This window comes from Felis catus, chromosome C2 (genome assembly GCF_018350175.1).
Source record: "Felis catus isolate Fca126 chromosome C2, F.catus_Fca126_mat1.0, whole genome shotgun sequence".
Classification (NCBI taxonomy): Eukaryota; Metazoa; Chordata; class Mammalia; order Carnivora; family Felidae; genus Felis; species Felis catus.
In genome coordinates, this window is record NC_058376.1 from 149,677,805 (window position 1) to 149,692,949 (window position 15,145).

General features: G+C 50.7%; 2 protein-coding genes across 13 annotated transcripts in view; one reads left to right on the top strand and one right to left on the bottom strand.

The window, feature by feature from the left end:
- ULK4 (unc-51 like kinase 4) overlaps positions 1 to 6,321 on the top strand; it is a 577,159-nt gene extending 570,838 nt beyond the window's left edge. For 9 of the 10 annotated variants that reach the window (XM_045037803.1, XM_045037798.1, XM_045037797.1 and 6 more), the window contains 2 exons: positions 3,999 to 4,084; positions 6,163 to 6,321. In XM_045037803.1, the coding sequence (XP_044893738.1) occupies positions 3,999 to 4,084; positions 6,163 to 6,241 (165 nt within the window). In that variant the 3' untranslated portion in view covers positions 6,242 to 6,321. Of the gene's footprint in view, positions 1 to 3,998; positions 4,085 to 6,162 lie in introns of those variants that run through there. The other variant, XR_006585635.1, reaches the window with a different exon arrangement.
- A 4,670-nt stretch (positions 6,322 to 10,991) lies between these two features.
- The window catches only part of CTNNB1 (catenin beta 1), a 41,368-nt gene continuing 37,214 nt past the window's right edge, over positions 10,992 to 15,145 (bottom strand). Inside the window, exons 12-16 of one of the 3 annotated variants that reach the window (XM_011286248.3) lie at positions 14,529 to 14,679; positions 14,322 to 14,443; positions 13,315 to 13,375; positions 12,064 to 12,284; positions 10,992 to 11,599 (exon numbers count right to left, since the gene is read on the bottom strand). In XM_011286248.3, the coding sequence (XP_011284550.1) occupies positions 12,076 to 12,284; positions 13,315 to 13,375; positions 14,322 to 14,443; positions 14,529 to 14,679 (543 nt within the window). In that variant the 3' untranslated portion in view covers positions 10,992 to 11,599; positions 12,064 to 12,075. Of the gene's footprint in view, positions 12,285 to 13,314; positions 13,376 to 14,321; positions 14,444 to 14,528; positions 14,680 to 15,145 lie in introns of all 3 variants that reach the window. The other 2 variants (XM_011286247.3, XM_003992212.5) reach the window with 2 other exon arrangements.

Below are 15,145 nucleotides of genomic sequence, written 5' to 3' on the forward strand. Positions count from 1 at the left end.
TACTTTTCTCAGATATTTACCATTTCTGTTGCTCTTCCTTTTTTTCCTAAGGTTCCAAGTTTCCTTCTGGTGTTATTTCCTTTCTCTCTGAAGAGTTCCCCCCCCCCCCACCACCCTTTTTTTAAGTTTATTTATTTATTTGTTTTTAAGTAATCTCTACCTCCCACGTGGGGCTCAAACTCATGACTCTGAGATCAAGAGTCACATGCTCTTCCTAATGAGCCAGCCATGCACCCCTGAAGAGTTTCCTTTAGTGATTCTTTTAAAGAAATTCTGCTTCTATTAGTTTTCCTTCATTGGAGAATATCTTTATTTCACCTTAATTCCTGAATGATATTTTTGCTAGATATAGAATTCTAGTTTGATACTTCTTTTCTTTAGCACTTTAAAAATGTTGTGTCACTCTCTTCTGATCTCAGTGTGATGAGAAGTCCACCATAATTCAAATCAGTGTTCTCCTATAAGTAATGTATTATTTTCTGCCTGAGTTCACAGTTCTTTGTCCTCAACCAGTTTGACTGTGGATGTTTTTGGATGGGGATTCTTTGGGGTTATCTTGTTTGAGAGTCTTTCACTTTTTTGAATCTGTAGATTTAGATGTTTCATCACACTTGGAACAGTTTTAGCTACAATTTCTTCAAATAATTTTCATCCATTCATGCTCTGCCCTCTTATTCCAGAACTCCAGTGCTACACACCTTTTGTTATTATCCCACAGATTCCTGAGACTCTGTCCATTTGTGTTTTCAAATGTTTTTCTGTCTCGTTGCTCAGATTGGACCATTTCTATTGATCTGTCTTCAAATTCACTGCCTCTTTCCATTATGCTAATGAATCCATTTGGCATGGCTTTTAAAAATTTGGGGTTATGGGGCGCCTGGGTGGCGCAGTCGGTTAGGCGTCCGACTTCAGCCAGGTCACGATCTCGCGGTCCCGGAGTTCGAGCCCCGCGTCAGGCTCTGGGCTGATGGCTTGGAGCCTGGAGCCTGTTTCTGATTCTGTGTCTCCCTCTCTCTCTGCCCCTCCCCTGTTCATGCTCTGTCTCTCTCTGTCCTAAAAATAAATAAACGTTGAAAAAAAAATTAAAAAAAAAATTTGGGGTTATATTTTCTAGATTTTCATTTGCTTATTTTTTATATCTTATTTTTTTACATTCTATTCCAATACTGTTTTACTTTAATACTTGTTTTAAGAGTGTTACATTCTACTTTAATATTTGTTTCAAGAGCATTAGTGATTACTTGTTTTAGCATTTTTATGACACTTTTAAGTCTTTGTCAGATAATTCCAATATCTGTGTCATGTTACTTATTGTCTTTTGTTGTCTTTTCTCATGTGAGTTGAGATTTTCATGGTGATTTGTATGCTGAACAATTTTGGATTTTATGTTGGCTATTTTAAATATTATGAGACACTGTGTCTAGTTGGAACTCTATACAGAATGGTGATTAGGATCAGGTTGAAGGCCGGAATAGTAATTTCAATGCCAGGTTAGTTTCAAAGCATTTGCAATGCTCTTTGGACCTATCTTGTGTGTCTGTCCTTTAGGAGTCAGTCTGGGATCTGGACAGCGGTTTATTAGCTCAGTTCCTTAAGTTTTTGGTATGCCATTTGGATCAGTTCCATGCATGCACAGGTTGAGGGTGAGCCTAGGAGTTTATAGACAATTTTATGGGATTTGTTTCTTGAGGTCTTCCTGATTCATTATCTCCCCAGTACTTTTCTGGTTCCTTGCATCTCCCATTCTCTGGCCATAAACTGCTCACTTCCACAACTGTCACGTTTAGGGGGAGAGGGGCCGCCTGGAGCTCCTATCTCTGGCTTGTTGTTGCTGCCACTGCCACTGCAGAGTTTCCTGGGACCTGGGACAAGAGAACTGAGGGAAAGAAAAGGAAAAGAACCTGGAACCTTTCATCTCCTCTCTGTGAGCGTCTGGGAGTTTCCTTTCCCACTTCTCAAGCCTGGCTTGCCCCAGAGCTCTCTCTTCTGCCCCACAGTGCTCACTTCCATGGTTTGGGTTTGCTGACTTCAATCCAGGCTGTACTGGAGGGAAAGAAGTGGTAAACTCACCACCAGCTGAGTGGTGTTTTGAGTCCAGTGCCTTTCGCCAATCTGCCTGCTGCTATTTACTTTTCAGTGTCCCAAATCACTGTGCTGTGCGTTTTATAGTTTGGGCTTTATAATTACATGTAGAGGGAGAGAAAGGGTGGCATGTGTTTTTCCCGTCTTACCCAGCCAGAACTAGAACCTCCGACTGATATTATTGAAAACCCTTATTTTCTAATTCACTCAGCTTTATATACAGGACAACTGATGTTGTTAGTAAGAGAGAGTTCAATGAAGTGGCCCAATCACATAGTTTTCAGTTAATTCTTTTGGATTTGTTTATGGCTGCATTTATGTCGGCTGCACATGATGCTATTTTGATCTTTTCCTTTGATCACCTAATTCTCACTGTAGTTTTCTATTTGCACCTTCTAACTCACCTCGTGAGCCTCGTGGGCAGAGGTAGTCTTGTAATTTCTTTGCAACTTGTGGGGCCTCTGCACACGGGCCCACAGTACAGATAAGGCAGCGATTCTGGATATAGTTCAACTGAGCTGTATGTGGCAACTTTGAGAAAAACCAGGTGGGAAGCCTCACTGAAGACCCCTTTAGTACAAGTTTATGCTTACTTCAGACAGAATTGAACTACAGCTGACGTTTTCAAATAGCAGCCTTTGAACGCATCAAGGTGGGTGTAATTTCAGAACAGATTTACATGCGGCTCTTTTAAGATGCAAACCTCTGCAGAAACCACACCTGATGCAACTGAGCTGGCTGCTGGTAGCTGGCATACCCAGCGGGTGGGAACGGATCTCCGTGGAGGTGCAAATTCATTCACACGTAATTTGGAGTCCGTGTTAAGGTCTAATTACCCCCGCGACCTTCCTGTCACCATGAGTGATTGATTAAGAAATGTTTGACCTCTTCTTGCGAACTGGGGAGAGGATCATCCGGCCCTGGTCACTGTGATCAAGTGGAAAGACCAGGAGCACTTGAGCAGCGGGGGGCAGCGGAGGCCAGCCTGGTTCCAGCTTCATGGTGGGATTAGGATCAGGCTCCAGGTGTACCTCACCTCTGTTGTGGCCCCTTAATCTCGCCCAGCCTCCATTACCTCGTCTGTAAAGCATGCCGTGTGCTTGCGTTGCAAGGTGAAAAAATAAAAAGAATAGATGAGAGAGTGGACGGGAGACGGCAGGGCCTTCCGAAAGGTAAAGCACCATGCAAGTGTTTATAAAATATTTTTAAATAACAATAGGACACAAACGTTGAATTAAGAGGAGCCAGTCTAATACTAGGATCGAGGTTCATTCCTGAAGCCTCTTCTGGTGTTGCGGACATGCACTCTTCTGGAGGGCTTTCAGAGGAAGTCTCTGGAAGCCTAGGTTGTGTGTGATTCGGCTCATAGGCACCAGAGAATCAGAGATCCCCACATGTTTTTCCTGTTCTTCCCAGGACCATGGCAATGAGCAAGGGCCCATTCCTTAGGGTACTTGGGAAGGGGTGTGTGCCCAGGTTCGGTTATTAGTCCTTCCCCCTGCAGGCCCCCCAGATCTCCAGGCAACCAGAATTGTGATTCTTCTGTCCATATGAACAAGGTCGTGTTGGACTCAAGGTCCCAAGGAGTCCTGGCTCTAACAACTGGAGAAGTTCCTTCGTCATCACTTACTCTAAGTCGGAAGTTCAGGCTTCCAGAACACAAACACTCCTGAGGGACCCAATGGAAGGCACCCTACCCCGACCCGGCCTGTCTCCAGCCCCGACAGACTCTGTCATGCTCACCCCCAGGTGCCACCACTGTCTGCCTCTAGTGCCCCGCTCAGCAGTGCCCTGGGGGGTGGGGACTCCGGGCCTGCTCCCTAATGCCACCAGTAGCCTGAGACTCAGGGTGCCTATCCAGTGGGGCCTGAGTCAGGGATGGGCCGGCCAACCACTTTCTTCTCCCTCCCTCGAAGGTCACATCCAATGAGAAGCATCTGGAGAATCTCAAGGATGCAGGCAGCCTCCTGCGGGCTCTGGAGGGGCTGGCCGCCGCTGGCGGGTAAGTAGACCGAGGACCAGGACCCATACCTTCCAGCCTGTCATTGCCGGTGTGGGAGGGGCCACCGTGCCACTGCACCCCCGCCCTGGGTATCCCCCACTGGCAGGTGGGGGGTGGGGGTGGGGAAATCAGCAGGGGGAGGGAGGAAAGGAGAATGTCTTAGCCCTGCGGGGGGGGCGGAGGGAATATTCCCATCTATAGGGAAGAGAGCTGGGAAGGGACGCCCGGGGGGATGGGATGAACCTCGCGAGGAAGGCAGTCACCCTTTGTGCACAGGTGGCCTCCTCCACCTGTAAGAGTGGTAGAGTAAGGGCCACAGGGAGGGTTCATCCCACGATGACACCACACACACACACACACACACACACACACACACACACACACACCCTGAACTTGGGAGGGGGGGGGCGTGCTTACGAGTTGTTCCTCTGATCTGAGCTGTTGATGCCAACTGACCAAAGAAGAACAACATGGGAATAAGAGGAAAGCTGCCCCCAGGCATCCATCCTTCATCGGGCCTGTGTTACCCGCTCACTGCGCGTGACTGTGCCAGAGCCTGGCGTGGGGTCCGGCCCTCGTCCCCAGAGCTGAGGGAGGTGGCCTGAGGTTGCGGGGGCCACAGTCCCCTGAGCTTCAGCCACTCTCCCGGGCCTGAGGAGAGGGATCCACCTCGTAGGGGGCACCCGGCCTTCACTAGGCACGCGAGACGGGGAACGGGTGCTGGCGTCCCCCGGCGGTTGGTTTTCACAACCACAGGGTTCTCTGAATTCTGCTTCCTGGTGTTCCGGGTTCGGTGTTAATTTGAAGAAAGATGCACGGCTGGGGTGTTGCCGAGAGGCGGTCTGTGGACAAGGGACGCCGTCTCCTAGACTACCCGGGTTCTGCTCTCAGGTTTAAGCCAAAGAGGGAGGCTGTGCGTGGTTTCTGTGAGGTGAGGGGGAAGGACCGGCTAGCTCGGCCGGGGGTGGGGAGCCTCCTTGCCCTGCTGGGACCCTGTGGCGTGAGACGTGGACAGTGACTCCCCGGGCTGGGCCGCAGGCCTCCTGCAAGACTGCTGTGAGGAGCACGTGGCATCTGTCCCCAGGGACCTGGCCTCGTGTGTCAGGAAGCCACTCCGAACAGACGTGTGCCACGGAGGGCCCGGGAGAGCCACCGGGTGGACAGGAGTTGAGCGGAGAGCCCCCGAGAGCCCGTCCTCTCCAGTGCCTGCCTCTGCGGGACTCCTCATCCAGCAGGGGACTCCGTGCCTTTAGGCCAAGGGCAGCACAGCCTCAGAGCTGGACCCAAATTTGGACCAAATGTGCCAACACACGGCTCAGTGCACCACGAAGCGAGGGATGGCACGTTTGATGCGCGGAGCAGGAACGCGTGGCACCGTCCCCTGACCACAGCCCTCGGCCATGGCGACCCACCGCTCATGCAGCACGCCCGCCCCCGGTTACTTGGCAACAGCCCTATTTCTGTGTAGGCGAGGGTCTGCCACGAACTAGTTTTATCCTTCAGGGCGGTGCTACAGGTCATTCTTTTCCTCGCTAACCGTTGTTAAGGCGCGGGTTTAAATGTGTCTCATTTAACTTGCCATTTTAAGCTCTGAACGGCACATCCACACGGATGAGGGTAAGAAACCCAAAGCCTCCCGGCTGATGGGCCAGGAAGTGGCGAAAAGGAGCAGGGAGAACCAGCGTCTGGAGCGGGTCTGGGATCTGGGCCCGGGCGCACGAGTCAGCTGCAGGCCGGCCGTGGGCAGGCCCGTTGCAGGATCCGGGCTAGGCAGGGTCGGGCTGCCGTCTGACTCGCCCCCACGGCTCCGTGTCCGTGCACGCGGCCTCAGTGGTTCGGATGGCGGGGCCGGGCGCTCAGGCCTGGCTTCGGGGTGCCGGCGCGGCCAGTTCCGAGCCCCTCTGGGACCGTGGGCTGAGGCCCCAGAGACGGAGTATCCTGTTTCCGCTCAAAATGATGCACGAGGGCAGTTTTACGAACCGGCAGATACTCAGGTACGAGAGAGGCCAGCCCCTTTGGAAGAGGGGCTGTTTTCCCCTGGAGACGGCTAAGCGTTTCTACCTTGGTTTTTCCCACAGTTCGTCTGCTGACCGTGTGGTGGCTTCGTTGGCCCTGGAAATCCTCCAGCTGTTGGACACCAGGCGAGAAGGCACTTAGCACCAGCCCTCGGCTACACACGCTGGCCACACCGCCACCCGTGGCTCTCTTTGGACCTAATAAAGTCAGCCGAACCCAGACCCTTGCAGCCGAGGTGTCCTCGTGGACTCTGGGCCCCCGGACACCCTCTCAGAACGGAGCGGTTCCTCCATTCTTGTGGGATGCGTCTGGGAACCCCGGGTTTGCTACCTATTCGAGATTGTTCCTTCCCCTCTGTGTGGCCCGGACAGGCCTCCTCTACAGCCCGCGCTCCTCAAGTAGATGAGAAGCCATGGTCCTCAGCCTCCGGCATCTGTGAGCATCTCTCCCCTCCAGATAAGATTTAAAAGACAGGACTAGGCATGAAGGTTCTCCCGGCCACAGCTCCAGAGCAGGCCTTTTTGGAAGCTAGTTTTAGCCTCTTGTCGTCCTCCTGCTTTTACAGAATCCTGGGGAGGACCGGGCAAGGCTCTGCCAACGGGCAGGCAGTGAGTGTTTGCGTAAAGGATGCAAAAAACTCGAGGAACCCTGGCCTCTTTGAAGGTCTGCCTGTCTGGGTGTCATGACGGGGTGAGGAGGGGGAGGATTCTATTTTGATTCCAACTCCTACTGATTACCTCTCCCCCCCCCCCCCCCCCCCGAGCCCACACTGTCCCGAGCCCAGACGGGAGGGAGTCTGTCCCAGATGGCAACCAGCACGCAGGCCGAATGGGCGGGACAAGCACAAATGGTAGCCACGTGGGCACACAGGCGGCCCCATCTACTGCATCACGGGAAGCTGGCCACGCGGTCACCAACGGCCGCGCTTTGCCACAGTGATCTGGGTGGTTGGCCAAGCTTCCACTTGGCCCATTCCATTCGGCCCAACTCCATCAAAAGCATATGTCTGTTACCTTGTTTAATCGCCACCACCACCTACAAAGCTGGCCGCCTTGGCTTCGTCTCGTAACTGAGAGAAAACAGGCTCGGAGGAGCCGGTCCACTTGTCCGAGGCCCCAGGGTCTGCTTTAACTCAGGACCCTGACTGCACAGCCTCCGTGCCCCCCACGGGGGTAACCCAGAGCTAGAGCTGTACTTGGGGTGCAAGAGCACCCCAGGAGCAGGCGGTCGCCCTCCATCTCTCCCAGCCTGCTTACTGCCCGTGGGGAGGCGGCCCCAGGCGATGTGCCCAACTTCAGGCTGTGTGCCCGCGTGACCCTGGCCCCACTCGTTTTGCCTGTGCTCCTGGGCGGGGGAGCAGCCCTTGGTGCAGCCAGAGGCCCGGCCTCGGCTCCAGTGGCCTTGCCTGCCGGGTCCGGGGAACAGGCGCGGGTCTCCCTATTTTGCCAGGAAATAAATCTGTTCTGTCCCTTGGTTCGGTTCTCGGGGGAACGGCCCTGGAGTTGTGTGCCTGGAGTCTTCCCAGAAGGTTAATTCGGGGCACCGGAAGATTCTTCTTTACCCTTTCTAGTTGAGCAGGGAGGAGTCTTTGCTGTTTAAGGTAAAACAAAGTTGTAACGTTCCAGAATGGTTTGTGGAGCGTCGTTGGCCCGGAGCCTCTCGGCATTGCCTTTTTCAGGAGAGCGGGGCTCCCGCTCTGCCGAGGGCACTCGGCCCGGGGTGCCGGGGCACTAGAGCGAGCCCACGCCGGGCTTCACACCGATGGGAGGCCGCCACCCTGGAATCGGGGGGATCCTATCATCCTCATCAAGGTGCCAACTGGAAAGCAGCGGCCCTGGTCCCACCGAGCTCGGGCGCAGGGGACGCGAACAGGCTCGGCTGGGCGGGCAGGAGGCCTCGCCCCTCCCTGCCCTCCCCGTGTGAGGCCCCCAGGCTCACATTCGGCTCGGCAGGCTGGCTCCGGTTCTAAGGGAAGAGAAGGCCCCTGGCTGCGGGCCCATCAGAGCTCTCCGGGTTCCGGCAACGGCAAGGGGCCCGGACGCGGGCACCTACTGGTCCTCCTTCGCGCTGCCTTCGTGCTTCTGTTTGCTTTCGAAGTGGCTACAACCGCCACTTGAGCCCCCTCAGGGGCAGGTGGCGTCACTGCAGTTGCAGAGAGCAACAAACTAGGGAGGGGAGGAGGGACCAGGCTGCACGCGGAAGGGGCTGACTTTCCGTCACCGGCAGGCCCGGGGCTTCGAGACCCTGCCTTAACTTACGGCCTGAGAGTAGGTGCTTAGGTGCCGGGGGCCGTCCCTCTGCGAAGGGCGCGCTCTGGCCACAGGGGTCCGGAGAGGAGCAGTCCTCGGGGGGGGGGGGGGGTCTCGACGCAGCAAGAGCATCTCCTCGCTCCGTTCTGCACACTCGCCTCATCTCCTAGCTCGTGTTTCCCACGTTACCGTGAGGCTTTTCGGGCCGCCTCATGAGGTTCTCGGGTCAATTCTGTGACTGCAGACAGGCTCCGTCCCTGTGACGCCGCTCAGAAACCAGGGGCTCTGGGGTGAGAGAGGAACCGGGCCTCTCCGGTCTCGGCACGAAGCAGGATTCCTCTTCTCCCTCCCCTGCCGACAGCAAAGTACAGTGGCAAGATCCATGTACGTATGTATGTACGTGTGTATGTACGTATATATGTGTGTGTATAGGTGTGTATATGTGTGTGCAGGGGCTGAGGCAGCTTTCAGGAAGGAGTGGCAGGGAAGAGGGCCAGGGACCAAAGTTTAGGAGGCCCCGAAAGTCTCAGGCTTCCGGGGGGGCTGAGGAGGGGAAGTGCAGGGACAAGAAGCAAGAAGCCACGGCCCAGGAGGAGGACCGGGGCGGTGTGGAGTCCCGACGAGGCCTGGAAGGAGGACTGGTCCCTTAAATGCCACTTCGGGCCCCTGGCTGCGCAGGTGGTGCTGGGGGCGGGAGGGAGGGGCGAGGACTCCCCGCGGCCAGGCCACCGATGGAGGAGGAAAAGCCAGACATGGCTTCTCAGCCCCACCCCACACCCTCGTGATCCCCTCCAGGAGAGGGAAGGCAGTTCAATTCCCACCCATGGGGACAACCGCCAGCAACAGGGCGCGATCCACTTTATAAACCAAACAGCACAGTTCAGACCTTCCGTTTTTATTACAGAAATCGAAACAAAAATTGAAGAGCATATTTATTGTAAGATCTTTCACTGTCAAGAACTCAGATAATCAGATGAGAATCTCGGACATCTCCGACGTGGAAGAGCTTCCTTCTTCAGCTTAGTGGCGGTCCCCGCAATGGGACCACGTGTCTGAGGCATCCCTGTCCCCCAGGTAACCGCTATTCTGATTTTTGCAGCAATCCAATCACTTCCTTGCTCTTGTTTTTACCATCCATCCGCGCGTGACTTCCTCGGAACAGTCTGCCCTTTCATTCCGCCAACGAAGCCGCGCAGCATCTGTGACTTCTCGCGATCGTGCTGGCAACGCACACCTACTGCCGTGAGGCTGCAGCGAGGCCGTTCTCGTGTGTGAACACGGCGACCACGGGACACACGGCTGCCTGCCACGCAGCGCTCTGCCCAGCCACGATGGCGCAGGGCGAAAGAAACCTCATCAATACTGATCCTACTCGTCTCTAAAATCTTGGCATTTTGTCGGTCATGCATTTCCCCCCGTATTTTCGATTCTGCCGAATGGCTATCAGTCCCTCCTTTTCACACTGACCTCCAGCGCCACCTCTGAAGCACGGTTCGTGGTCTACATATCACACTTGTCCCGTGATCTGTCTGCCTCTGTGCCAGCACGCGATCCCTGTCTCCACCCTTACACTGAGGCCGTGACCGCGGACGCAGCGAGTCTTCCGTCTCACTCTTCACCTGTGTCTTGGCTTTTTTTTGGCCCTTTGTACTTCTAAATACATTGCAGAACCACCTGGCTGAATTAAATTAACTTTCCATTTTTTAAATAGAACTTCAAAACCATAATGATGTCAGTCAAAGCTCTGAAGATGTTTTCTGATTTTAAGAATTTCAAGAATTTCTGTAAGTGAAACCCCCTGCTGTGGTACCTTATGTTAAGCGGCTTGCAACACTGGCCTGATTCTGTCACGAACTGGAAGGAACCTGAAACCAACCACCTCACCAGGTATGGGATTTCCTCTCCAATCCCAATCGCATTTTAGACCACAGTCTAAATGCGAACTTAGATAAACATTTCACTTCCTCTTTGTTGAAGTTCTGTGTCTAACAGCCATGATCTTAAATGAAAACGCGCGGTAACTCAGAAACAGCTCTCCCTAAGCACAAAACACTTTCACTCTTTTTAAAGACCAAAACACAAGTCTTTACAGGTCCACAGACTCCGCCCTGAAGGATGAACTAAGCTTGTCAGACCTACCGCCAGGATGACAGGATTCCCTGGCAGACAAGTGAAAGAAGGCTCATTCTGGTCTCTCCGATTATGTTTAGATAAACATCAACACTTAAAACCACCTTCATTTTTCAGTTCAAAGTGGAGTTGAAGGAATTCCCCCCTCCCCATGAGTCACAATTACGTGAAGGTGCTTGAAATCCAAATCCAGGTAGTTAATTCATTATTACCTTCATGGGCAGGAACCATTTGATGGTAATTGGAGTGGGGGAAGCCTAGCTTATCTGGCTTTCAGTTTTGTTCTGTGTAGCCCAGACTCCATCCCATGCCTCTGAACGGAGGTTCCTGGTGCAGTTTAACCCAGGACCAAAGGAACCTGGCACATGATCCCATCCGGAGGTAAGGCGCTCTATTTCACTAAGACTTAAAATTATTTCACCATGTGTGTTTTCCTCAGGATGAAGCTGAATAAGCTAATAAATATCCTCACAAACCATTCAATGGCAAGGAAAAAAAGGCTGACACAGTCGAATGAATTAAAAGTTTAATTCTGAACCATTTTTATAACCGCATTTTCTCTCGAAGCATCGTATCACAGCAGGTTACAACAACTTTGGGATAAAAGGCAAATGGTAAACTGTCCAAAACAAGGTTCCGAATAACACCTCTTACTGATTTACCCTACCCATACATATCCCAAATAAAGTTTTTGATCAAAAACATGAAATAGATCCACCTGCTTATTTTAAGCATATTAAAAAGGAAACTAATTGGACCATTTCTATTTGTCTATTTTATACAAAAAGGCTACACAATGTTACACTTTATTCAGATTACAATTAGAGTGATTATGAATTAGTGTTCTACACCATTACTCAATTCTTAAAAATTAGAAATTGCTGTAGCAGTATTCACTATAACTTAACACTACGAGAGACTTAAAAAACTAACAGTTACTGCAAAAAAAAATTAAAGAGCTACTTCAAAGCAAGCAAAGTCAGTACCATTACAGATATTTAAAAAAAAAAAAAAATTGAACAAGCAAGGCTAGAGTTTGATAAATTCCATATCTTGTGTTCCATTCTTGTGCATTCTTCACTTCTTGAGTCACTCCCAAAATCCATTTGTATTGTTACTCCTCGACCAAAAAGGACCAGAACAAAAAGTTTACTTCAATTGTTCCCATAGGAAACTCAGCTTGGTTAGTGTGTCAGGCACTTTCTGAGATACCAGCCCACCCCTCGAGCCCTCTCAGCAACTCTACAGGCCAATCACAATGCAAGTTCAGACAATACAGCTGTATAAAGAGAGAAAGGCTGCTATTAATGTTTAAAACAGCAAATGTTACTCATTTGAGTATTAAGTTGCAAAGCTGTGGCAAAAAACATTAAAGTTAATAACTTCCACACATGACCACTTAACAACCAGAAATCTGAGAACATTCAAATGTTCCAAGACATCTCCTTTCAAAGTACGTATCTGTTTCTGTGGCAGATTTACAAATAGGCCTAAACCACTCCCACCCTACCAACCAAGTCTCTCTGAAGTTCTGTAGGCAGAGTAAAAGTATTTTACCCAAACTGGCTTTTTTTAACGTCTTACCTAAAGGATGATTTACAGGTCAGTATCAAACCAGGCCAGCTGATTGCTGTCGCCTGGAGGCAGCCCATCCATGAGGTCCTGGGCGTGCCCCAGATCTGGCAGCCCATCAACTGGATAGTCAGCACCAGGGTGGTGGCCACCCATCTCGTGCTCCATCATCGGGTCCATACCCAAGGCATCCTGGCCATATCCACCAGAGTGAAAGGAACGGTAGCTGGGATCTACAGGAGTCGGGGTGGGGGGTGGCAACAAAAGGGGCAAGGGACACAGAGAAAGAGGAGACAGACATTAACGTTAACACTGAAGCCTGGGCCTTCGATGTCCGCGAGCTGGTCAGAAAGCAGGCCTTTCTAGCCTCTTCAGCTTCTTCAACCAAGTAATTACTCAGTGCCAGGCCACCCACGGGGCTATAAAGTCTGTTTCCACCAGAGGCAGACCAGCAAGTTCTAACCACACCATCAGCTTACCACGGAACATTCTGTGTTTGCCTCGGCGGAGACATAAAACCCCTGAGGGGGACAGCCAGCAGTCTACTACTGCGCATGTGACCGCCCAGTATCAAGAAGTCACAGGCAAGAGATGAAAGCAAAAGCCAGGAGGTCTGGCGGATGTAATCTACCTGTTGAAAAGTCCAGTGAAACAGAAGTACTGTGAAAACTCAAGCTGTTGTTTCCAGTGAAACTTTTACATTAAGGGCTGACATTACAGATCTGCCAACAGAAGATGCCTATGAGCTTTAGTGGTCTAATAATTAGGAAAAGCCAGATGAGATAATAAATACAAGGTGAAGAGCTGTATTTACTCGCGGTGTCTGCCACACTCCATCTCCATTACCCAGATTTGAATGAGTTTTCTGGAAAACCCCCACACTAGAATGATGTAGACCCACCCCAGATCTGAACCTGGGGCCACAGTTCCCTCTACTCTCGCTTCCTGGGTGGGCTGTATGGATGTACAGATTCTCTGACAAAAAAAAGCACGAACAAAGGCAACCTGTGATATGTGTCACTAGTACTGGGCGTCTGCAGTACAGGCTATTTGTTAATGTCGTCTGCTCGTAGTGGGGCTCAAAATTCCCCAGGCTCTGAGAAAGATACCGCTGCCGACTCTGGAATTTCAGAATTGCCTTTAACTGCTGCCACTACTTTCCTGCCAATGCTGGTTTCCCAGACGAGCAAACCAGCTTTTCTGATAAAGCTTAACTTGAACCTTAACTTGACCTGGAGTCAATCGGAAATAAGAGACACATACCATCCTGACGATATCCAAGGGGCTCTCCCTGGGCACCAATATCAAGTCCAAGATCAGCAGTCTAGATAAACAGGTACAAGGCAAGGAAGCAAAATGAAAATTCTGAACTTAGGTATAGTAATATTTTGAGAACACACTTATTTTCACATTATAGAAGGAACAAAGAACGCACAGAAATACCTGAAACTCTACCCTCAAAGATTAACTACCGACACCTAAAGCAGCATGTTTTGTCATTGCACACAGCATTAAAAATAGTCACTAATTTATTCTTTCAAGCAAATATAACCGTAAACACAATCGTCAAAGTGTCTACCCCCAACAGGAGTTGCTGACAAACAGAATATTCTACATGAAAGAAGATTTTTAGCTTGAACAGCTGGAAGGAGACTATGAGAGGAGCAGGCTTGGGGAAGTTCAGAGCTCAAGTTGGAACACGTTAAGACTGCCCAGTAAAAGCCCAACTGACAAATTACTCACTGTTTGGCAATCTGCTTTTTTCTTCTCTTTTCTTTTTTTTTTGTAACCTAACAATCTATAGCCTCTCTTTCCATTCTTATAATCCACTGTACAACTATGTAACATCACTGAATGAACTTCCAGGGTGGTTCTAATGTTTTAAGAACACCTCTGTAATGAGGCCGAACGCTGAAGACAAATTCACAGAAAGAGAATCAATAAATTAACCTCCAACTACAGTATTTAAGAGGGTTCCTCTTTCCTTAAAAGGAAAAAATTCCCTTTTGAAAAAGGGAATCTTTTGAAAAAGATACTTTAGCCGGATAACTTTTTCATCTGTCTCCCTCACGAATTCTAATGTCAATAAGCAGTAGGACTTGTTTGTTCTGAATAGGCCGTTTCAAGCTGTGGTTCTTCCTCAAGCAGCCGCTTAAGGCAGCGGAGAGAACGAATATTCAAGCCAAGGACACAGTCAAGGCAAATAAACGTGTACAAGTATTTGGAGGGAAAGCCACACGCTACCGAAGAAACGCGTCCACACGGCCTACCTCATTCCAAGCCATTGGCTCCGTTCTGAAGAGAGAACTGGTCAGCTCCACCGAAAGCCGCTTCTTGTAGTCCTGGGGCTTGTCCTCAGACATTCGGAACAAAACAGCAGCTGCGTATGTTGCTGGGAGAGGAAAAAAGGCCCCTGAGGAAAAGCTGGGGCTTTCTGGTGCACACCGGCTAAAGGTTCTGGTTCCGTTTCGACTTACCCACACCTTCGTTTCTGGAGTGAAGGAGCTCTGTCAGAGGAGCCGTGGCTCCCTCCGCTTCAATGGCTTCCGCAGCCTCCTTGTCCTGAGCAAGTTCACAGAGGACCCCTGCGGCTACTCTTTGGATATTTTCAATGGGAGAATAAAGCAGCTGGGGAGAAAAACACAAACAAATCCGAATTAAATCTAAAGAAAAAACACGGCAGGCACCCCACCGGGGCGCAAGGATTCCCAATTCAGAGAGAAGATGGCCTTTGCGCTACTGGTGTTAAATCCTATTCTCTAACTTCCTGTCCTCAGGCAGCTGGTTGACGCTCCGGAGCACTGGTTTTCTAGAGCAATTTCAGCCTCAAACCCTCTTCTCCAAACTCCTGGATTGGGCGATCCAGGAGGCAGCTGGACGCCTGTGCTCTGGCAACTGTGACCGGCTCTCCTCCCTCCAAACCTCAGCACCCCTGAAGTGGAGTATGAAGTCTCTCTCTTCTTCAGGCTCTAGTCCCAGTGTTTCCCCTACTACCCAAGAAAAACAAAGGGACTTTTAATAAAATAAAATGCACTCAACCGAAAGGACACTACACACTGAGATTCCAACTGTCATGCTCTGGCAAGGGGCATGA